At 41.9% G+C, this 24,350-nt stretch overlaps 1 protein-coding gene across 1 annotated transcript in view; it reads right to left on the bottom strand.

Annotated features, from left to right (window-relative positions):
• Positions 1-2,504: 2,504 nt before the first annotated feature.
• LOC141363182 (protein NLRC3-like) overlaps positions 2,505-24,350 on the bottom strand; it is a 77,047-nt gene continuing 55,201 nt past the window's right edge. The window contains exon 6 of the mRNA XM_073865774.1: positions 2,505-4,329. Coding sequence (XP_073721875.1) covers positions 4,323-4,329 — 7 coding nt within the window. The 3' untranslated portion in view covers positions 2,505-4,322. The remainder of the gene's footprint in view (positions 4,330-24,350) is intronic.

The following is a 24,350-nucleotide window of genomic DNA, read 5'->3' as shown; positions in this document are numbered from 1 at the left end:
TCATACATTGCGCCAATATATTTGTTTTTAATCATCAACGAACACCACGAACCACTCGGTGAGTAGTACAGTTTTGAAAATGAACGTTAAGTGTTGTTTTAATGACATGTTTGTGCATGGCCATTGACTTCCATTCTGAAGCAGTCAAGAGACGCTTCTAAATGAGTCGAAAAGTCAAGACTCGACCCATTGTCAAAATTTCTGTTTCCATCACTGTAGTTCATCAAAAACAAACCAGAAATGAGACTCAAAGTGTTAAATACCGGAATTATCCTTTAAGTGCTGTCTTAAGTGCTGCAAACTGAGGACTACAATGATTTCAACCTAAAATGGCCGCCCTTAACCTCTGAATCAGCCAATAGAAAGCCAGCAATGTTATAGAGTCACAGCAGCATGTGACACCATTAGGCATGGGCCGATAACCGGTTTCAAGGTATACCGAGGTTTTAAACAGTCAAGGTTTCAAAACCACTAAAATGTTCTGTGATACCGTCTCCAAGGTATGAGCTGTGTTTATACAAAATTCATTAAATCATTAAGTCATGTGATTGATTTGATGTTTACATTTAATATACATTACGAAAATACTATATATTTTTTGAAAGCATATTATAATTTAAAGGCTTTATTTTTACCCAGCATTTGAAAGTAACACATTTTAGTGTTGCAATGGCAATACCGCAACACCGCGAAACCGTGGTATTTTTGCTAAAGGTTATCATACCGCCAGAATCTTATACCGGCCCATGCCTAGACACCATACATTTATGAATCATGAAGACCTTACAATTATATTAGTATTTAAATATTTTAATTTAAATTTGCTTCACAAAATGTTTAACAATATTACAAATAAGTACATTCATTTATTTTACACGATTTTGCATTATTTTAATTAAGTTTCAACATGTCAATGAAATATACAAACGTAATGCTATTAAAAAAATAAGGTAAGGAAAGACTATTATAAGGAAAGAGTAAAGTTTGCAAACACTTGGATAAAAATATTTTCATGATCAAGCCTGAAAAAGATGATCAAGTTAATTGTAATTTTTGCCATCTTTGTCCCTTTCACCTTTGGCTTGCTCACTGCTAACATTGCTAACAATATGGTTTGGGTCAGGGTTATATACTCTATAAATATATCACTTTACATGTTATAGTGTCACTGCAATCTTGTAGATAATTAATTTTTTTGGGTTAATAATGCTATTGTAAATTTTATTTACATTCTATGGTATTTTATTTACCTGTCATAAACTGTAAAGCGTAAAAGCGTCTCTACTTAAAAAACTTCAGTTGGTAACACCTAATATTTAAAGGGGTCATCGCATGAAAATGATAGCATTGCCACTTTGTAGGTTTGAGCAAAAATGTGTCGTTTTGGGTGTGTTTTTTAAAATGCAAATGAGCGGATGAAGTGCAAACACTGATCACAATGATGGTGGTTTGTTGTAATTCAAGCTCAATTGTGCTGTCAAGTCCTTCTTTTCTCTCTCTTTCTCTTTGCACTAAATGGCAGTGCAGTGGTTGGATAGTGCAGATTAAGGGGGCGGTATTATTCTAATAAGATATCCTTATGACATCATAATGAAAGCCAAATTTCAATTACCTATTTTTGCTCACACCTACAAAGTGGCAATGCTAACATTTTCATGCAATGGCCCCTTTAAACATTTTTAATTATTTCACTTAAAATGAGAAAATGTAAGTTGATAAAACATCATATTTTTTAGGCCTTATCAATAATTTGATTCAACTTTAACTTTTACAGTGTATATTATGCAAAATTTTTATACCATTTAAGTATGCTGTCTTGATAATCCCACAAAAATTCTTAATAAGTTTTACTACATCTTATACATTTTATACTGTATATTATATTGTGTAATGTAATATAAAAAACCCTATACTCTTTATATTTCATAATGTTATATTAATTCTTATATTAATCTACTTTCTATATACTACTAATATGTAATTTACAGTAAATTTGCTGCTTTGCAACAATGCAACAAGACATTTTTTTTAAGTCCTATAAATACATTTGAATTAAAGTAATTCCAACACATTCTTTGTTGTAAAGTGCATGATCTCCACCTCTCTGCTGCCCTCTTGTTACTCTTAACTAGGTTAAGAGACCTCTCCAGCTCTCTTAAATAATTTAGGAGCTGAGACCTAGTCTTAACACTTAGGAGGGTTTATAAAGCAAACTTATTCTTAAGTCTAGAAATAAGAGTAAAATGACGTCATTCTTAGAATTTTGACACAGTTACAACTAAAATTTTACTCTGAGCAGCTTTATACATGGCCCGTATGTATAAAACATCTCAGAAATGCTCTTAAGAATAGTCTTAAGCTATGACTTAAGTGTCAAAAAATTCTTAGTAAGGAGTAGGAACAGTTTGAGAATAGAAGACGTTTATAAAGAAGCTGAAAGCAACTTTCAGTAAAGTGTAAGACTCATTCTTAAGTGCTGACTTAAGTGCCGCAAACTGAGGACTACAATGATTTCAACCTAAAATGGGCGCCTTTAACCTCTGAATCAGCCAATAGAAAGCCGGCAATGTTATACAGTCACAGCAGCATGTGACACCATACATTCATGAATCATGAAGACATTACAATTATATTAGTATTTAAATATTTTAATTTAAATTTGCTTCACAAAATGTTTAACAATATTACAAATAAGTACATGCATTTATTTTACACGATTTTGCACTATTTTAATTAAGTTTTTAACATGTTAATGAAATAACGTAATACTATTAAAAAATTAAGATGATGAATCACATTATTTTGATTTCACTCACAAGCAGGGTTATTATAGTTTAAAAAAAAATTAGTTTTTATTTTTATTTCGTTTTGTAATGTGTTATTTTATTGCAGTTTAGTTTTAGTTCTTTTTAGTGGTGCATAAATAGTTTTGATTTCGTTTCTATTTTTCAAAAATCATTACTTTTAGTTTTTATTTAGTTTTAGTATAGTTTTAGTCTTTAGCATAATATCATGGTTGTGTACATACACCTTGCCAAATCTGGAAATGTTGAAAATACGATCAGAAAAAGAGGATTTAAAAAAAAGAAGTTTTGTTTGTTTAGTCCTATCAATCAAAGGCCAGGACAAACACCACACCAACCAACACTCTAAATTCTGTTGTGTTATTTTGATAAATATAATATACATATATAAATATAAATGTTTGGTTATAAATAATCATATGCTGGGTTGTTGTTAACCCAAACATGAGTTAAAACAACCCAGCATTGCATTGAAACAACCCAACATATGTTTATTTATAAACCAACATATGTGTTTTGTCCAATATTTTCCCAGCATTGGGTTAAAAATAACCCAGATAATTTAGAGTAAATCAGCACATCCTACTTGTACAAACTGTGCACAACAACCGAAAATCAATGCAAAGTTTAATGTTCTGTCTATGAAATATACCTATTTGTTGACTAAATATTAACATATAATATTATTTGTTGATTATCCACAAAGGCATATAATAGTTTCAGATTAGCATCAGCATTTTTAGCCATATTTAAGGTTTTAATGCTTCCGTGTACAGTACACTTTTAGTTATTGTAATGGTTTGCCAGCAGAAACAAATTGTCTTACTAAACTAGCCGTTAGCAACAAGATGATGTTTTCTGAACCGAACTGTTGGCTCGGAGGCAGGGATCCAGTGCCCTGACAGCGTCATACACATCACGTGACGCTGCTGTGCAGGTCAGGAGTTCTAATAGACTGCCACCTATTGGTCATTAATGATCCAGCAACATCTGCTCATTTGCTTATGATCCGGTAATATGAGTGACTCCGTGTTCAACTGCTGATCCAATAACATTTAAAAAACGAAAACGCAAGTTTTGTTTTCCAAAATTTTAGTTAGTTTTAGTTAGTTTTACAGGTCCACATTATAGTTATAGTTTAGTTTTTTTTAGAAACCTTCGTTTTTATTTTATTTCGGTTAACGAAAATGTTTTTTCACTAATAGTTTCAGTTTTCGTGATAGTTTTCGTTTACGATAATAACCCTGCTCACAAGCTGTTTATAAAGAAAAGAGTAAAGTTTGCAAACACTTAAATAAAAAATACTTTGATGATCAAGCCTGAACAAGATGATCAAGTTAATTTGGATTTCTCCACTTAAACACAATTGTAATTTTTGCCATCTTCGTCACTTTCACCTTTGGTTTGCTCAATGCTAACATTGCTAACATTATGTTTTGGGTCAGGAAGTGATGTCACTATTGTGTCTCCTTATTCACCAGCAGATCATACTGAAGATCAGACATCTTTGCATCTTCATCACCAACTGTAAGTTAAAGAAAATGAAAGAGAAAGTCAATCAGATATGAGATCATCGTCAGTGTCAGATGAAGAGATATAAAAACAAACTATTAGTGCTGTCAGTCAGTGATAGAAATGAAATCTTTAACATAATAAACATGTCAACAATCTGTTTATCACATACACATTTCATCTATTTCCTCTGAATATTTGATGTCAATGTAAGAGATGAATGTATTGATATGTATGTAGTATAATATAATGACACACTGACAGTTTTATGAGTTCACACACAAACAGTAAGAAAATGAAGGTGATGCTTTATTTGAAAAGTCCTGGAGGTTGACAGTCGTGTAAATAAAGAGAAACAGCATCAATGTCAAAGCTCGACAGAGAGTTGTATGAAGTGTCCATCAGATTTTAAGAGTTGACTTTCTCTTCTTTTTTCTAATCTTCATCTCTATCATTTATCATCTGTACTTTGTGTTCATCTGTTGTGTATATATTGTGTTTGTTATTTCTGTCTGTATTCTGATGATTTGATAAATAATGCTTAAAACATGAAATCAAAACCAAGTTGTTATAAAAAGAGTTTAAGATGAACATCTAGTCAAGTGTGAATAACTATAGAGGTGTCGGCCTATCAAACAAACCCCATTAACAAACATCATATATAATGTGTAAGAAGAGTAAGATCACAGTATTAAATCCTGGAGTGAACAAACTCAACATCACAGTTAGTAAACAGACTCAGACATTGGATTGAATTCTTATTGTGTTGATCTGACAAAGCATCAAGTGTTGTTCATGTACACTTCATATTTTCTGTTTGTTGGGCTTAAAGCAGTAATTCTCAAAGTGTGGTCCGCGCACCACTAGTGGTCCGTCAAACCCCCTCAGTGGTCCGCCAAAAGATGACCTAAACTAGGCAAGTGTTTATACAATCGTCACTTATTTAAGTAGATTTTTAATGCACTTGTGAAACTGTGATATCAGTTCTTGCCATTCTGTTTTAATAACTTAAAAATGTATCAATGGCTAAACCAAAGAGGAGTCAAAAGAAAAGATCAAGCGTCAACTGAAAGCAGCTAAAATACACAGATCTATTAGTTTTGTAATGTACTAATTTTTGTTTCATGTTCCTGTAATTTCAGTAATTTTGGACATTAAGAGGAACATTTTTTTCAGCATTTTATTGTTACCATAGACTTCATATACCCACCACCCCAGTTTTAAACTAAGGGCTCTTTGGAATGACATTAAGTGGAACCTAGGCTGTTACAGTATGTTTAATTGCAGGGTTTTTTTCATACGTGCAGTTTGTTGTTCATATTAACATCATCTGTACCAAATTAACATTTTCAAAACCCTATCCCCACCCACACAAGAGGTCCCCACTAGATCTTGAAGTCACAACTTGGCTATACAATTCACTATAATAAGAATTACTTCCAGCACATAATAATGAAAAAGGAACAACAATAATACCACTAGACAAAAAATAAATAAATAAATAAAAATAAATAAATAAATAAAAAATAAAGAATAATATAATATTAATAATTATACTAACTAGATATTAAAGTTTGAGGACAAACTTTATGTTGGCTTGACAAAGCCTGGTCTGAACGTTTAAAACAGTTTGACAGAAGTTTGGTTTAGTATGCTATCTTGTTGTTAGTATGCTTCAGTATGAAGCTTTTTAAAATAAAGCTAGCATGATTTAGCATGAAGCTAACATGATTTAGCATAAAGTCAGCATAAAGCTAACATGTTTAAAGACCCAATCCCCATGTCTCTATGATGTTCTGATGCGAAGATATAAGGCTTTGTTTATTACGTTGCTAGGGTACTAAGTTTGGTTGCTAGGCAGAAAACTGGCATCCTATAATGATTTCACTTCAAGTCACAAGTAAAACGGTCCAACCCCCATGTCTCTACGATGTTCTGATACGGAGATATAAGGCTTTGTTTATTCCGTTGCTAGGGTACTATGTTTGGTTGCTAGGCAGAAAATTGGCATCCCATAATGATCACACTTCAAGCCACAAGTAAAACGGTCCAACCCCCGTGTCTCTACAATGTTCTGATGCGGAGATATAAGGCTTTGTTTATTCCGTTGCTAGGGTACTAAGTTTGGTTGCTAGGGAGAAAATTGGCATCCCATAATGATCACACTTCAAGCCACAAGTAAAACGGTCCAACCCCCGTGTCTCTACGATGTTCTGAAGTGGAGATATAAGGCTTTGTTTATTCCGTTGCTAGGGTACTAAGTTTGGTTGCTAGGCAGAAAATTGGCATCCCAAAATGATCACACTTCAAGCCACGAGTAAAACAGTCCAACCCCCGTGTCTCTACGATGTTCTGATGCGGAGATATAAGGTTTTGTTTATTCCGTTGCTAGGGTACTAAGTTTGGTTGCTAGGCAGAAAATTGGCATCCCATAATGGTCACACTTCAAGCCACAAGTAAAACGGTCCAAACCCCGTGTCTCTATGATGTTCTGATGCAGAGATATAAGGCTTTGTTTATTCCGTTGCTAGGGTACTAAGTTTGGTTGCTAGGGAGAAAATTGGCATCCCATAGTGATTACACTTCAAGCCACAAGTAAAACGGTCCAACCCCCGTGTCTCTATGATGTTCTGAAGTGGAGATATAAGGCTTTGTTTATTCCGTTGCTAGGGTACTAAGTTTGGTTGCTAGGGAGAAAATTGGCATCCCATAATGATCACACTTCAAGCCACAAGTAAAACGGTCCAACCCCCGTGTCTCTATGATGTTCTGAAGCGGAGATATAAGGTTTTGTTTATTCCGTTGCTAGGGTACTAAGTTTGGTTGCTAGGGAGAAAATTGGCATCCCATAATGATTACACTTCAAGCCACAAGAAAAAAGGTCAAACCCCCGTGTCTCTATGATGTTCTGAAGCGGAGATATAAGGCTTTGTTTATTCCGTTGCTAGGGTACTAAGTTTGGTTGCTAGGGAGAAAATTGGCATCCCATAATGATTACACTTCAAGCCACAAGTAAAACGGTCCAACCCCCGTGTCTCTATGATGTTCTGATGCCGAGATATAAGGGTTTGTTTGTTATGTTGCTAGGGTGCTCAAAAGTGGTTGCTAGGGGCGTGGCTTAATACCTATGTAAGGATCCTGAGAGACTGGTTGGATGCCTGAGTAAAATGAGCCCACCCCCATGTCTCTATGACACTGTGGTGCAAAGATATCCATCTGGGCATTTTATAATGGCAGTCTATGGGAGATGTTGCTAGGGTGCCCAAAATTGTTGCTAGGGGCGTGGCTTAATAGCTCTGGGATGATCCTGAGAGACTGATTGGATGCCCGAGTAAAATGAGCCCACCCACTTATCTCTACGACACTGTAAAGCAAAGATATCCCATCTGGAACTGTTTTATTCCCTTATATGGGCATGTTTCCTGCCCCATTATAAGTCATAGGGAATTTTCGGGTGCCTCTTACACCCCAGGGGTACAACTTACACCCCAATCTCATGTATGTTCTTACATAGCCTACCACCCTCTTCAAATTTAGTAACCCACATGTTTCTACGAAATCCTCACTCGGACCTATGACCTGACAAAGTTTTCCGCAATGTTAGTCTATGGGATTTTGCCCCATTGACTTTTCATTGGGCATTTTTGGGCACCTCTTACACCCCAGGGGTACAACTTACACCCCATTGTGATGTATGTTCTTACAGAGTCTACCACCCTCTTCAAATGTTGTAACCCACATGTTTCTACAAAATCCTCGAGCGGAGCTATGACTCGTCAAAGTTGGGCCCAATGTTAAGTCAATAGGATTTTTCGGGTGGTTTTTCGCCCCCCTTTCAGAAATCCTGCACCCGATCGCTTATAAAAGTCATAGCACACCTCTCCTCAATAATCCGGTCGATTTGAGCCCTCTTTCATGGGACTACATGAAACCGTGCGGGACGAGTTACGCGCCGAAAAAGTGTCCAGAAAAAAAAGAATAATAATAAGTATGAGGAATAGTAATAGTGATGCCTTGCATAAATGCAAGCACCACTAATAACTAGATAGGTACATTTAGGTACATTTCCTGAAGAAAATGTGAGTGGTGCTTGCCGTGGCAAAATTCTGGGGAACATATATGATTATACTCCATGCCAAAAGTAAAACGATCCAACTCCCGTGTCTCTACGATGTTCTGATGCGGAGATATAAGGCTGTGTTTACTCTGTTGCTAGGGTACTGTATTTGGTTGCTAGGGAAAATTTGCCATCCACTAGTGATTACCCTCCGAGTCACGAGTCAAACGGTCCAACCCCCGTGTCTGTACGAAGTTCTGATGCGGAGATATAAGGCTTTGTTTACTCTGTTGCTAGGGTACTGTATTTGGTTGCTAGTGGGAAAATTGGCATCCACTGGTGATTACACTCCAAGTCACAAGTCAAACGGTCCAACCCCCGTGTCTCTACGATGTTCTGATGCGGAGATATAAGGCTTTGTTTACACTGTTGCTAGGGTACTGTATTTGGTTGCTAGGGGGGAAAATTGGCATCCACTGGTGATTACCCTCTGAGTCACGAGTCAAACGTTCCAACCCCTGTGTCTCTACGATGTTCTGGTGCCGAGATATAAGGCTTTGTTTACTCTGTTGCTAGGGAGCTGTATTTGGTTGCTAGGGGAAAAAATGGCATCCACTAGTGATTACCCTCCGAGTCACGAGTCAAACGGTCCAACCCCCGTGTCTCTACGATGTTCTGATGCGGAGATATAAGGCTTTGTTTACTCTGTTGCTAGGGAGCTGTATTTGGTTGCTAGGGGAAAAAATGGCATCCACTAGTGATTACCCTCCGAGTCACGAGTCAAACGGTCCAACCCCCGTGTCTCTACGATGTTCTGATGCGGAGATATAAGTCTTTGTTTACTCTGTTGCTAAGGTACTGTATTTGGTTGCTAGGGAAAAAATTGGCATCCCATAGTGATTACACTCTGAGTCACGAGTCAAACGGTCCAACCCCCGTGTCTCTATGATGTTCTGATGCGGAGATATAAGGCTTTGTTTACTCTGTTGCTAGGGTACTGTATTTGGTTGCTAGGGGAAAAAATGGCATCCACTAGTGATTACACTCTGAGTCACGAGTCAAACGGTCCAACCCCCGTGTCTCTACGATGTTCTGATGCTGAGATATAACTGTTTGAATTTTATGTTGCTAGGGTGCTCAAAAGTGGTTGCTAGGGGCGTGGCTTAATAGATCTGAGGTGATCCTGAGAGACTGGTTGGATGCCTGAGTAAAATGAGCCCACCCCCATGTCTCTATGACACTGTGGTGCAAAGATATCCATCTGGGCATTTTATAATGGCAGTCTATGGGAGATGTTGCTAGGGTGCCCAAAATTGTTGCTAGGGGCGTGGCTTAATAGCTCTGGGATGATCCTGAGAGACTGATTGGATGCCCGAGTAAAATGAGCCCACCCACTTATCTCTACGACACTGTAAAGCAAAGATATCCCATCTGGAACTGATTTATTCCCTTATATGGGCATGTTTCCTGCCCCATTATAAGTCAATGGGAATTTTCGGGTGCCTCTTACACCCCAGGGGTACAACTTACACCCCAATGTCATGTATGTTCTTACAGAGCCTACCACCCTCTTCAAATAATGTAACCCACATGTTTCTACAAAATCCCCGAGCGGAGCTATGTCCCGTCAAAGTTTGGCGCAATGTTAAGTCAATGGGATTTTTCGGGTGGTTTTTCGCCCCCCTTTGGGAAATCCTGCACCCGATCGCTTATAAAAGTCATAGCACACCTCTCCTCAATAATCCGGTCAACTTGAGCCCTCTTTCATGGGACTACGGCAAACCGTGCGGGACGAGTTACGCGCCGAAATTTTGTCCAGAATATAAGAAAAATAACTAGATAGGTACATTTCCTGAAGAAAATGTGAGTGGTGCTTGCCGTGGCAAAATTCTGGGTAACATATATGATTATACTCCAAGCCAAAAGTAAAACGATCCAACTCCCGTGTCTCTACGATGTTCTGATGCTGAGATATAAGGCTATGTTTATCTGGTTGCTAGGGTACTGAATTTGGTTGCTAGGGAAAAAATTGCCATCCACTAGTGATTACCCTCCGAGTCACGAGTCAAACGGTCCAACCCCCGTGTCTGTACAATGTTCTGATGCGGAGATATAAGGCTTTGTTTACTCTGTTGCTAGGGTACTGTATTTGGTTGCTAGGGAAAAAATTGGCATCCACTAGTGATTACCCTCCGAGTCACGAGTCAAACGGTCCAACCCCCGTGTCTCTACGATGTTCTGATGCGGAGATATAAGGCTTTGTTTACTCTGTTGCTAGGGAACTGTATTTGGTTGCTAGGGAAAAAAATGGCATCCACTAGTGATTACCCTCCGAGTCACGAGTCAAACGGTCCAAACCCTGTGTCTCTACGATGTTCTGATGCGGAGATATAAGGCTTTGTTTACTCTGTTGCTAGGGTACTGTATTTGGTTGCTAGGGAAAAAAATGGCATCCACTAGTGATTACCCTCCGAGTCATGAGTCAAACGGTCCAAACCCCATGTCTCTACGATGTTCTGATGCGGAGATATAAGGCTTTGTTTACTCTGTTGCTAGGGTACTGTATTTGGTTGCTAGGGAAAAAATTGGCATCCACTACTGATTACCCTCCAAGTCACGAGTCAAACGGTCCAACCCCCGTGTCTCTACGATGTTCTGATGCGGAGATATAAGGCTTAGTTTATTCGGTTGCTAGGGTGCTCAAATTTGGTTGCTAGGGGCGTGGCTTGGGAGTGGCCAATTATGTGCCCAATTGTTACACCCCTAGTCACAAGTAAAACGGTCCAACCCCCGTGTCTCTACGATGTTCTGATGCCGAGATATAACTGTTTGAATATTATGTTGCTAGGGTGCTCAAAAGTGGTTGCTAGGGGCGTGGCTTAGTAAGTCTTTAAGGATCCTGAGAGATTGATTGGATGCCTGAGTAAAATGAGCCCACCCCCATGTCTCTATGACACTGTGGTGCAAAGATATCCATCTGGGCATTTTATAATGGCAGTCTATGGGATAGGTTGCTAGGGTGCCCAAAATGGTTGCTAGGGTAACCTTACACCCCATTGTGGGGGACGTCCTGAAAGAGTCTAGCACCCTCTTCAAATGTTGTGACCCACATGGTTCTACGAAATCCTCGCTCGGACCTATGACCCGTCAAAGTTTTTCGCAATGTAAAGTCTATGGGATTTTCGCCCATTGACTTTGAATGGGAAATTTCGGGTGCCTCTTACACCCCAGGGGTACAACTTACACCCCAATGTGATGTATATTCTTAGAGAGCATACTACCCTCTTCAAATGTATTAACCCACATGTTTCTACAAAAATCTCGCTCGTACCTATGACCCGTCAAAGTTTTTGCAATGTTAAGTCTATGGGATTTTCCCCCATTGACTTTTCATTGGGGCACTTTTGGGCGCCTCTTACACCCCAGGGGTACAACTTACACCCCAATGTGATGTATGTTCTTACAGAGCCTACCACCCTCTTCAAATGTTGTAACCCACATGTTTCTACAAAATCCTCGAGCGGAGCTATGACTCGTCAAAGTTGGGCGCAATGTTAAGTCAATGGGATTTTTCGGGTGGTTTTTCGCCCCCCTTTCGGAAATCCTGCACCCGATCGCTTATAAAAGTCATAGCACACCTCTCCTCAATAAGCCGGTCGATTTGAGCCCTCTTTCATGGGTCTACGACAAACCGTGCGGGACGAGTTAGGTGCCGAAAAAACGTGCAGATGTAAGAATAAAATATAACTAGATGAGGTTAAAGTTTGTGAACAAACTTTATGTTGGCTTGAGAAAGCCTAGTCTGAGAGTAATAGATGGAGCTGCAGTTGGGGCAGTTAAGTTAGTTGGGGCAGATGGGTTAGTTGGGGCAGAATTGGGCAGTTGGGGCAGAATGGGGCACTTGGGGCAGATGGGGCAATTAGAGCAGTTGGGGCATTTGGGGTAGAATTGGATAATTGGGGCAGATGAGGCAGTTGGGGCATTTGAGGCATTTAGGGCAATTTGGGCAGAATGGGGCATTTAGGGCAGATGGGGCATTTAGGGCAGAATGGGGCAGATGAGGCAGTTGGGGCATTTGAGGCATTTAGGGCAGTTTGGGCAGAATAGGGCAGATGGGGCATTTAGGGCAGATGGGGCATTTAGGGCAGAATGGGGCAGATGAGGCAGTTGGGGCATTTGAGGCATTTAGGGCAGTTTGGGCAGAATAGGGCAGATGGGGCATTTAGGGCAGATGGGGCATTTAGGGCAGTTGGGGCATTTAGGGCAGTTGGGGCATTTAGGGCATTTGGGGCAGAATGGGGCAGATGAGGCAGTTGGGGCATTTAGGGCAGTTGGGGCATTTAGGGCAGTTGGGGCATTTAGGGCAGAATGGGGCAGATGGGGCATTTAGGGCAGATGGGGCATTTAGGGCAGTTGGGGCAGAATGGGGCAGTTGGGCAGAATTGGGTAGTTGGGGCAGACGGGGCATTTGGGGCAGATGGGGCAGTTGGGGCAGAATTGGGTGTTTGGGGCAGATGGGGCATTTAGGGTAGTTGGGGCATTTGGGGCAGAATTGGGTAGTTGGGGCAGACGGGGCATTTGGGGCAGATGGGGCATTTAGGGCAGATGAGGCATTTGGAGCAGAATTGGCCAGTTGGGGCAAATGGGGCAAAATGGGGCGGTTAGGTTATTTGAGGCATTTGGGGCAGAATGGGGCAGATGGGGCATTTAGGGCAGTTGGGACATTTATGTGTGTGTTTGTGTGAGTATGATTGGGTGTGTAATATTGTGTTTGTGTGTGTAATTTTGTGGTTGTGTGTCTGTGTGTGTGTGTGTGTGTGTGGTTGTGTGTGTGTGTGTGTGTGTGTGTGTGTGTGTGTGTGTGTGTGTGTGTGTGTGTGTGTGTGTGTGTGTGATGTGCGTGTGTGAGTCTGTGTTTTTGTGGATGTATGTTATATATAATTTTGTGTTTGTGTGTGTATTTGTGTGTCTGTGTGTAGTTGTGTGTCTGTGTGTAGTTGTGTGTGATTGTGTGTCTGTGTGGTTGTGTGTGTGTGTAGTTGTGTTTGTCTGTGCTATTGAGTGAGTTTTGTGAGACAGAGATAGACTGAGAGAGGTTGAGAGATGATGTAATGTATTTGTATGAGTGAGAGTTGACAGTTAGAATTTGAAAATAAACACTCAGCCTAAACATTCTATGAATGTAAGTCTATGGGATTTTTTTGGGATGTTTGATCGGACGGTTTAGGAGAACCGTAAGTCCGATCCCTTAGAAAAGATATAGCACACCTCCTCAGATCAGACTGAAGGTCTGTGCAAAGTTTGGTGGCTGTAGCTTAAAAGCTCTAGGAGGAGTTAGAGTTAGAAATTTTGGTCTCAGAAGAAAAAGAATAATAATAATAATAATAATAATAATAATAAGTTTAAGTGCAACAACAGTATGTTGGCTTTCTCAAGCCAACATAATAATAATAATTTTTACAATAGTAATAGTGATGCCTTGCATAAATGCAAGCACCACTAATAATAATATCCCTGAGCAATAGTAATAGTGATGCCTTTCATAAATGCAAGCACCACTAATAATAATAAAGATAGGTACATTTCCTGAAGAAAATGTGAAGTGGTGCTTGCCGTGGCAAATTTCGGGGGACAGTATATGATTATACTTCCAGTCACGAGTAAAACGATCCAAACCCCGTGTCTCTACGATTTTCTGATGCACAGATATAAGGCTTTGTTTATTCGGTTGCTAGGGTACTGTATTTGGTTGCTATGGAAAATTTGACATCCAAAAGTGATTACACTCTGGGTCATGAGTCAAACGGTCCAACCCCCATGTCTCTACGATGTTCTGATGCTGAGATATAAGGCTTTGTTTATTCGGTTGCTAGGGTAGTGTATTTGGTTGCTAGGGAGAAAATTGCCATCCACTAGTGATTACACTCCGAGTCACGAGTCAAACGGTCCAACCCCCGTGTCTCTATGATGTTCTGATGCGGAGATATAAGGCTTTGTTTACTCTGTTGCTAGGGTACTGTATTTGGTTGCTAGGGAAAAAATTGGCATTCCATAATGATTACACTCCGAGTCACGAGTCAAACGGTCCAACCCCCGTGTCTCTACGATGTTCTGATGCGGAGATATAAGGCTTTGTTTACTCTGTTGCTAGGGTACTGTATTTGGTTGCTAGTGGAAAAAATGGCATCCCATAATGATTACACTCTGAGTCACGAGTCAAACGGTCCAACCCCCGTGTCTCTACGATGTTCTGATGCGGAGATATAAGGCTTTGTTTACTCTGTTGCTAGGGTACTGTATTTGGTTGCTAGGGGAAAAAATGGCATCCCATAATGATTACACTTTGAGTCACGAGTCAAACGGTCCAACCCCCGTGTCTCTACGATGTTCTGATGCGGAGATATAAGGCTTTGTTTACTCTGTTGCTAGGGTACTGTATTTGGTTGCTAGGGAAAAAATTGGCATCCCATAATGATTACACTCCGAGTCACGAGTCAAATGGTCCAACCCCCGTGTCTCTATGATGTTCTGATGCGGAGATATAAGGCTTTGTTTACTCTGTTGCTAGGGTACTGTATTTGGTTGCTAGGGAAAAAATTGGCATCCACTAGTGATTACCCTCCGAGTCACGAGTCAAACAGTCCAACCCCTGTGTCTCTACGATGTTCTGATGCTGAGATATAAGGCTTTGTTTACTCTGTTGCTAGGGTACTGTATTTGGTTGCTAGGGAAAAAATTGGCATCCCATAATAATTACACTCTGAGTCACGGGTCAAACGGTCCAACCCCCGTCTTTCTACGATGTTCTGATGTGGAGATATAAGGCTTTGTTTACTCTGTTGCTAGGGTACTGTATTTGGTTGCTAGGGAAAAAATTGGAATCCCATAATGATTACACTCCGAGTCACGGGTCAAACGGTCCAACCCCCGTGTCTCTACGATGTTCTGATGCCGAGATATAAGACTTTGTTTACTCTGTTGCTAGGGTACTGTATTTGGTTGCTAGGGAAAAAATGACATCCCATAATGATTACACTGTGAGTCACGAGTCAAACGGTCCAACCCCCGTTTCTCTACGATGTTCTGATGCCGAGATATAAGGCTTTGTTTACTCTGTTGCTAGGGTACTGTATTTGGTTGCTAGGGAAAAATTTGGCATCCCATAGTGATTACACACTGAGTCACGAGTCAAACGGTCCAACCCCCGTGTCTCTACGATGTTCTGATGCCGAGATATAAGACTTTGTTTACTCTGTTGCTAGGGTGCTGTATTTGGTTGCTAGGGAAAAAAATGGCATCCACTGGTGATTACACTCCAAGTCACGAGTCAAACGGTCCAACCCCCGTTTCTCTACGATGTTCTGATGCCGAGATATAAGGCTTTGTTTACTCTGTTGCTAGGGTACTGTATTTGGTTGCTAGGGAAAAATTTGGCATCCCATAGTGATTACACACCGAGTCACAAGTAAAATGGTCCAACCCCCGTGTCTCTACGATGTTCTGATGCTGAGATATAAGACTTTGTTTATTCTGTTGCTAGGGTGCTCATTTTGGTTGCTAGGGGCGGGGCTTAGAAGTGACCAATGATGTGGCCACTGATTACACTCCGAGTCACAAGTAAAACGGTCCAACCCCCGTGTCTCTACGATGTTCTGATGCGGAGATATAAGGCTTTGTTTATTATGTTGCTAGGGTGCTCATTTTGGTTGCTAGGGGCGTGGCTTGGGAGTGACCAATGATGTGGCCACTGATTACACTCCAATTCACAAGTAAAACGGTCCAACCCCCGTGTCTCTACGATGTTCTGATGCTGAGATATAAGGCTTTGTTTATTCTGTTGCTAGGGTGCTCATTTTGGTTGCTAGGGGCGGGGCTTAGAAGTGACCAATGATGTGGCCACTGATTACACTCCGAGTCACAAGTAAAACGGTCCAACCCCCGTGTCTCTACGATGTTCTGATGCGGAGATATAAGGCTTTGTTTATTATGTTGCTAGGGTGCTCATTTTGGTTGCTAGGGGCGTGGCTTGGGAGTGACCAATGATGTGGCCACTGATTACACTCTGAGTCACAAGAAAAACGGTCCAACCCCCGTGTCTCTACGATGTTCTGATGCCGAGATATAACTGTTTGAATTTTATGTTGCTAGGGTGCTCAAAAGTGGTTGCTAGGGGCGTGGCTTAATAGCTCTGATACTATCCTGAGAGACTGATTGGATGTCTGAGTAAAATGAGCCCACCCCCATGTCTCTATGACATTGTGCTGCAAAGATATCCATCTGGGCATTTTATAATGGCAGTCTATGGGAGATGTTGCTAGGGTGCCCAAAATTGTTGCTAGGGGCGTGGCTTAATAGCTCTGGGATGATCCTGAGAGACTGATTGGATGCCCGAGTAAAATGAGCCCACCCACTTATCTCTACGACACTGTAAAGCAAAGATATCCCATCTGGAACTGTTTTATTCCCTTATATGGGCATGTTTCCTGCCCCATTATAAGTCAATGGGAATTTTCGGGTGCCTCTTACACCCCAGGGGTACAACTTACACCCCACTGTGATCTATGTTCTTACAGAGTCTACCCCCCTCTTCAAATGTTATAACCCACATGTTTCTACAAAATCCTCGAGCGGAGCTATGACCCGTCAAAGTTGGGCGCAATGTTAAGTCAATGGGATTTTTCGGCAGGTTTTTCGCCCCCCTTTCGGAAATCCTGCACCCGATCGCTTATAAAAGTCATAGAAGACGTGTCCTCAACAAGCCGGTCGTTTTGAGCCCTGTTTCATTGGTCTACGACAAACCGTGCGGGACGAGTTACGCGCCGAAAAAGTGTCCAGATATAAGAATAAATAAATAAACTAGATAGGTACATTTCCTGAAGAAAATGTGAGTGGTGCTTGCCGTGGCAAAATTCTGGGGACCATATATGATTATACTCCAAGCCAAAAGTAAAACGGTCCAACCCCCGTGTCTCTACGATGTTCTGATGCGGAGATATAAGGCTTTGTTTACTCTGTTGCTAGGGTACTGTATTTGGTTGCTAGGGAAAAAATGGCATCCACTAGTGATTACCCTCCGAGTCACGAGTCAAACGGTCCAACCCCTGTGTCTCTACGATGTTCTGATGCGGAGATATAAGGCTTTGTTTATTCTGTTGCTAGGGTGCTCAAATTTGGTTGCTAGGGGCGTGGCTTGGGAGTGGCCAATGGTGTGCCCAATTGTTACACGCCTAGTCACAAGTAAAATGGTCCAACCCCCGTGTCTCTACGATGTTTTGATGCCGAGATATAACTGTTTGAATTTTATGTTGCTAGGGTAATCAAAAGTGGTTGCTAGGGGCGTGGCTTGGGAGTGGCCAATGGTGTACCCAATTGTTACACGCCAAGTCACAAGTCAAACGGTCCAACCCCCGTGTCTCTATGATGTTCTGATGCAGAGATATAAGGCTTTGTTTACTCTGTTGCTAGGGTCCTGTATTTGGTTGCTAGGGAAAAAATGGCATCCACTAGTGATTACCCTCCGAGTCACGAGTCAAACGGTCCAACCCCCGTGTCTCTACGATGTTCTGATGCGGAGATATAAGGCTTTGTTTACTCTGTTGCTAGGGTACTGTATTTGGTTGCTAGGGAAAAAATTGGCATCCACTGGTGATTACACTCCAAGTCACAAGTCAAACAGTCCAACCCCCGTGTCTCTACGATGTTCTGATGCCGAGATATTACTGTTTGAATTTTATGTTGCTAGGGTGCTCATATTTGGTTGCTAGGGGCGTGGCTTGGGAGTGACCAATGATGTGGCCACTGATTACACTCCGAGTCACAAGTAAAACGGTCCAACCCCCGTGTCTCTACGATGTTCTGATGCTGAGATATAAGACTTTGTTTATTCTGTTGCTAGGGTGCTCATTTTGGTTGCTAGGGGCGGGGCTTAGAAGTGACCAATGATGTGGCCACTGATTACACTCCGAGTCACAAGTAAAACGGTCCAACCCCCGTGTCTCTACGATGTTCTGATGCGGAGATATAAGGCTTTGTTTATTATGTTGCTAGGGTGCTCATTTTGGTTGCTAGGGGCGTGGCTTGGGAGTGACCAATGATGTGGCCACTGATTACACTCCGAGTCACAAGTAAAACGGTCCAACCCCCGTGTCTCTACGATGTTCTGATGCTGAGATATAAGGCTTTGTTTATTCTGTTACTAGGGTGCTCATTTTGGTTGCTAGGGGCGGGGCTTAGAAGTGACCAATGATGTGGCCACTGATTACACTCCGAATCACAAGTAAAACGGTCCAACCCCCGTGTCTCTACGATGTTCTGATGCGGAGATATAAGGCTTTGTTTATTATGTTGCTAGGGTGCTCATTTTGGTTGCTAGGGGCGTGGCTTGGGAGTGACCAATGATGTGGCCACTGATTACACTCTGAGTCACAAGTAAAACGGTCCAACCCCCTTGTCTCTACGATGTTCTGATGCGGAGATATAAGGCTTTGTTTATTATGTTGCTAGGGTGCTCATTTTGGTTGGTAGGGGCGTGGCTTGGTAGTGACCAATGATGTTGCCACTGATTACACTCTGAGTCACAAGAAAAACGGTCCAACCCCCGTGTCTCTACGATGTTCTGATGCCGAGATATAACTGTTTGAATTTTATGTTGCTAGGGTGCTCAAAAGTGGTTGCTAGGGGCGTGGCTTAATAGCTCTGATACTATCCTGAGAGACTGATTGGATGTCTGAGTAAAATGAGCCCACCCCCATGTCTCTATGACACTGTGCTGCAAAGATATCCATCTGGGCGTTTTATAATGGCAGTCTATGGGAGATGTTGCTAGGGTGCCCAAAATTGTTGCTAGGGGCGTGGCTTAATAGCTCTGGGATGATCCTGAGAGACTGATTGGATGCCCGAGTAAAATGAGCCCACCCACTTATCTCTACGACACTGTAAAGCAAAGATATCCCATCTGGAACTGTTTTATTCCCTTATATGGGCATGTTTCCTGCCCCATTATAAGTCAATGGGGCACTTTTGGGCAACTCTTACACCCCAGGGGTACAACTTACACCCCATTGTGATCCATGTTCTTACAGAGCCTACCACCCTCTTCAAATGTTGTAACACACATGTTTCTACAAAATTCTCGAGCGGAGCTATGACCCGTCAAAGTTGGGCGCAATGTTAAGTCAATGGGATTTTTCGGGTGGTTTTTCGCCCCCCTTTCGGAAATCCTGCACCCGATCGCTTATAAAAGTCATAGCACACCTCTCCTCAATAAACCGGTCAATTTGAGCCCTCTTTCGTGTGTCTACGACAAACCGCGCGGGACGAGTTACGCGCCGAAAAAATGTGCAGACATAAGAATAAGATATAATAACTAGATAGGTACATTTCCTGAAGAAAATGTGAGTGGTGCTTGCCGTGGCAAAATTCTGGGGAACATATATGATTATACTCCAAGCCAAAAGTAAAACGATCCAACTCCCGTGTCTCTACGATGTTCTGATGCGAAGATATTAGGCTTTGTTTACTCTGTTGCTAGGGTAGTGTATTTGGTTGCTAGGGAAAAAATGGCATCCCATAGTGATTACACTCTGAGTCACGAGTCAAACGGTCCAACCCTCGTGTCTCTACGATGTTCTGATGCTGAGATATAAGGCTTTGTTTACTCTGTTGCTAGGGTACTGTATTTGGTTGCTAGGGAAAAAATTGGCATCCCATAATGATTACCCGCCGAGTCAGGAGTCAAACGGTCCAAACCCTGTGTCTCTACGATGTTCTGATGCGGAGATATAAGGCTTTGTTTACTCTGTTGCTAGGGTACTGTATTTGGTTGCTAGGGAAAAAATTGGCATCCACTAGTGATTACCCGCCGAGTCAGGAGTCAAACGGTCCAAACCCTGTGTCTCTACGATGTTCTGATGCGGAGATATAAGGCTTTGTTTACTCTGTTGCTAGGGTACTGTATTTGGTTGCTAGGGAAAAAATTGACATCCCATAATGATTACACTCTGAGTCACGAGTCAAACGGTCCAACCCCCGTGTCTCTACGATGTTCTGATGCGGAGATATAAGGCTTTGTTTACTCTGTTGCTAGGGTACTGTATTTGGTTGCTAGGGAAAAAATTGGCATCCCATGATGATTACACTCCGAGTCACGAGTCAAACGGTCAAACCCCCGTGTCTCTACGATGTTCTGATGTGGAGATATAAGGCTGTGTTTACTCTGTTGCTAGGGTACTGTATTTGGTTGCTAGGGAAAAAATTGGCATCCCATAATGATTACACTCCGAGTCACGAGTCAAACGGTCAAACCCCCGTGTCTCTACGATGTTCTGATGCGGAGATATAAGGCTTTGTTTACTCTGTTGCTAGGGTACTGTATTTGGTTGCAAGGGAAAAAATTGGCATCCCATAATGATTACACGCCGAGTCACTAGTCAAACGATCCAACCCCCGTGCCTCTACGATGTTCTGATGCGGAGATATAAGGCTTTGTTTACTCTGTTGCTAGGGTACTGTATTTGGTTGCTAGGGAAAAAATTGGCATCCCATAATGATTACACTCTGAGTCACTAGTCAAACGGTCCAACCCCCGTGTCTCTATGATGTTCTGATGCAGAGATATAACTGTTTGAATTTTATGTTGCTAGGGTGCTCAAAAGTGGTTGCTAGGGGCGTGGCTTAAAAGCTTTGGGAATATCCTGATAGACTGATTGGATGTCTGAGTAAAATGAGCCCACCCCCTTGTCTCTACGACATTGTAAAGCAAAGATATCCCATCTGGAACTTTTTTATTCCCTTATATGGGCATGTTTCCTGCCCCAAATTTCGGGTGCCTCTTACACCCCAGGGGTACAACTTACACCCCACTGTGATCCATGTTCTTACAGAGTCTAGCACCCTCTTCAAATAATGTAACCCACATGTTTCTAAGGAATCCTCACTCGTACCTATGACCCGTCAAAGTTTTTGCAATGTTAAGTCTATGGGATTTCCCCCCATTGACTTTTCATTGGGGCACTTTTGGGCGCCTCTTACACCCCAGGGGTACAACTTACACCCCAATGTGATGTATGTTCTTACAGAGTCTACCACCCTCTCCAAATGTTGTAACACACATGTTTCTACAAAATCCTCGAGCGGAGCTATGACTCGTCAAAGTTGGGCGCAATGTTAAGTCAATGGGATTTTTCGGGTGGTTTTTTGCCCCCCTTTCGGAAATCCTGCACCCGATCGCTTATAAAAGTCATAGCACACCTCTCCTCAATAAGCCGGTCGATTTGAGCCCTCTTTCATGGGTCTACGACAAACCGTGCGGGACGAGTTAGGTGCCGAAAAAACGTGCAGATGTAAGAATAAAATATAACTAGATAGGTACATTTCCTGAAGAAAATGTGAAGTGGTGCTTGCCGTGGCAATTTTCGGGGGACAAAATATTCTAAGAATGATTATACTCCCAGTTACCAGTCAAACGATCCAAACCCCGTGTCTCTACGATGTTCTGATGCAGAGATATAAGGCTTTGTTTATTCGGTTGCTAGGGTACTGTATTTGGTTGCTAGGGAAAAATTTGACATCCAATAGTGATTACCATCCGAGTCACGAGTCAAACGATCCAACCCCCGTGTCTCTATGAGGTTCTGATGCTGAGATATAAGGCTTTGTTTATTCGGTTGCTAGGGTACTCTATTTGGTTGCTAGGGAAAAATTTGACATCCAATAGTGATTACACTCCGAGTCACGAGTCAAACGGTCCAACCCCCGTGTCTCTATGGTGTTCTGATGCGGAGATATAAGGCTTTGTTTATTCGGTTGCTAGGGTACTGTATTTGGTTGCTAGGGAGAAAATTGGCATCCACTAGTGATTACACTCCGAGTCACGAGTCAAACGGTCCAACCCCCGTGTTTCTACGATTTTCTGATCCAGAGATATAACGATTTGTTTATTCCGTTGCTAGGGTGCTCATATTTGGTTGCTAGGGGCGTGGCTTAATACCTCTTGGCATCCACTAGTGATTACCCTCAGAGTCTGGAGTAAAACAGTCCAACCCCCGTGTCTCTACGATTTTCTGATGCAGAGATATAACGATTTGTTTATTCGGTTGCTAGGGTGCTCAAATTTGGTTGCTAGGGGCGTGGCTTGGGAGTGGCCAATTATGTGCCCAATTGTTACACGCCTAGTCACAAGTAAAACGGTCCAACCCCCGTGTCTCTACGATGTTCTGATGCCGAGATATAACTGTTTGAATTTTATGTTGCTAGGGTGCTCAAAAGTGGTTGCTAGGGGCGTGGCTTAGTAAGTCTTTAAGGATCCTGAGAAACTGATTGGATGCCTGAGTAAAATGAGCCCACCCCCATGTCTCTATGACACTGTGGTGCAGAGATATCCATCTGGGCATTTTATAATGGCAGTCTATGGGAGATGTTGCTAGGGTGCCCAAAACGGTTGCTAGGGTAACCTTACACCCCATTGTGGGGGACGTCCTGACAGAGTCTAGCACCCTCTTCAATTTTAGTAACCCACATGTTTCTATGAAATACTCACTTGGACCTATGACCCGTCAAATTTTTTTCGCAATGTTAGTCTATGGGATTTTCGCCCCATTGACTTTCCATTAGGGCACTTTTGGGTACCTCTTACACCCCAGGGGTACAACTTACACCCCAATGTGATGTATGTTCTTACAGAGCCTACCACCCTCTTCAAATGCTGTAACCCACATGTTTCTATAAAATCCTCGAGTGGAGCTATGACCTGCCAAAGTTCGACGCAATGTAAAGTCAATGGGACGTTTTCGGGAGGTTTTTCGCACCCCTTTCGGAAATCCTGCACCCGATCGCTTATAAAAGTCATAGCACACCTCTCCTCAATAATCCGGTCGATTTGAGCCCTCTTTCATGGCACTACGGCAAACCGTGCGAGACGAGTTACGCGCCGAAAAAGTGTCCAGAAAAAGAAGAATAATAACTAGATAGGTACATTTCCTGAAGAAAATGTGAAGTGGTGCTTGCCGTGGCAAATTTCTGGGGACAGTATATGATTATACTTCCAGTTACGAGTAAAACGATCCAACCCCCATGTCTCTACGATGTTCTGATGCGGAGATATAAGGCTTTGTTTATTCGGTTGCTAGGGTAGTGTATTTGGTTGCTAGGGAGAAAATTGCCATCCACTAGTGATTACATGCCGAGTCACGAGTTAAATAGTCCAACCCCCGTGTCTCTACGATGTTCTGATGCAGATATATAAGGCTTTGTTTACTCTGTTGCTAGGGTACTGTATTTGGTTGCTAGGGAAAAAATTGGCATCCCATAATGATTACACTCCGAGTCACGAGTCAAACGGTCCAACCCCCGTGTCTCTACGATGTTCTGATGCGGAGATATAAGGCTTTGTTTACTCTGTTGCTAGGGTAGTGTATTTGGTTGCTAGGGAAAAAATTGGCATCCCATAATGATTACACTCCGAGTCACGAGTCAAACGGTCCAACCCCCGTGTCTCTACGATATTCTGATGCGGAGATATAAGGCTTTGTTTACTCTGTTGCTAGGGTACTGTATTTGGTTGCTAGGGAAAAAAATGGCATCCCATAATGATTACACTCCGAGTCACGAGTCAAACGGTCCAACCCCCGTGTCTCTACGATGTTCTGATCCCGAGATATAAGGCTTTGTTTACTCTGTTGCTAGGGTACTGTATTTGGTTGCTAGGGAAAAAATTGGCATCCCATAGTGATTACACGCCAAGTCACGAGTCAAACGGTCCAACCCCCGTGTCTCTACGATGTTCTGATGCGGAGATATAAGGCTTTGTTTACTCTGTTGCTAGGGTACTGTATTTGGTTGCTAGGGAAAAAAATGGCATCCACTAGTGATTACCCTCCGAGTCACGAGTCAAACGGTCCAACCCCCGTGTCTCTACGATGTTCTGATGCGGAGATATAAGGCTTTGTTTACTCTGTTGCTAGGGTACTGTATTTGGTTGC

The sequence above is a fragment of the Misgurnus anguillicaudatus genome, unplaced genomic scaffold (genome assembly GCF_027580225.2).
Source record: "Misgurnus anguillicaudatus unplaced genomic scaffold, ASM2758022v2 HiC_scaffold_33, whole genome shotgun sequence".
Classification (NCBI taxonomy): Eukaryota; Metazoa; Chordata; class Actinopteri; order Cypriniformes; family Cobitidae; genus Misgurnus; species Misgurnus anguillicaudatus.
This window is presented reverse-complemented; position numbering and strand designations above follow the sequence as displayed.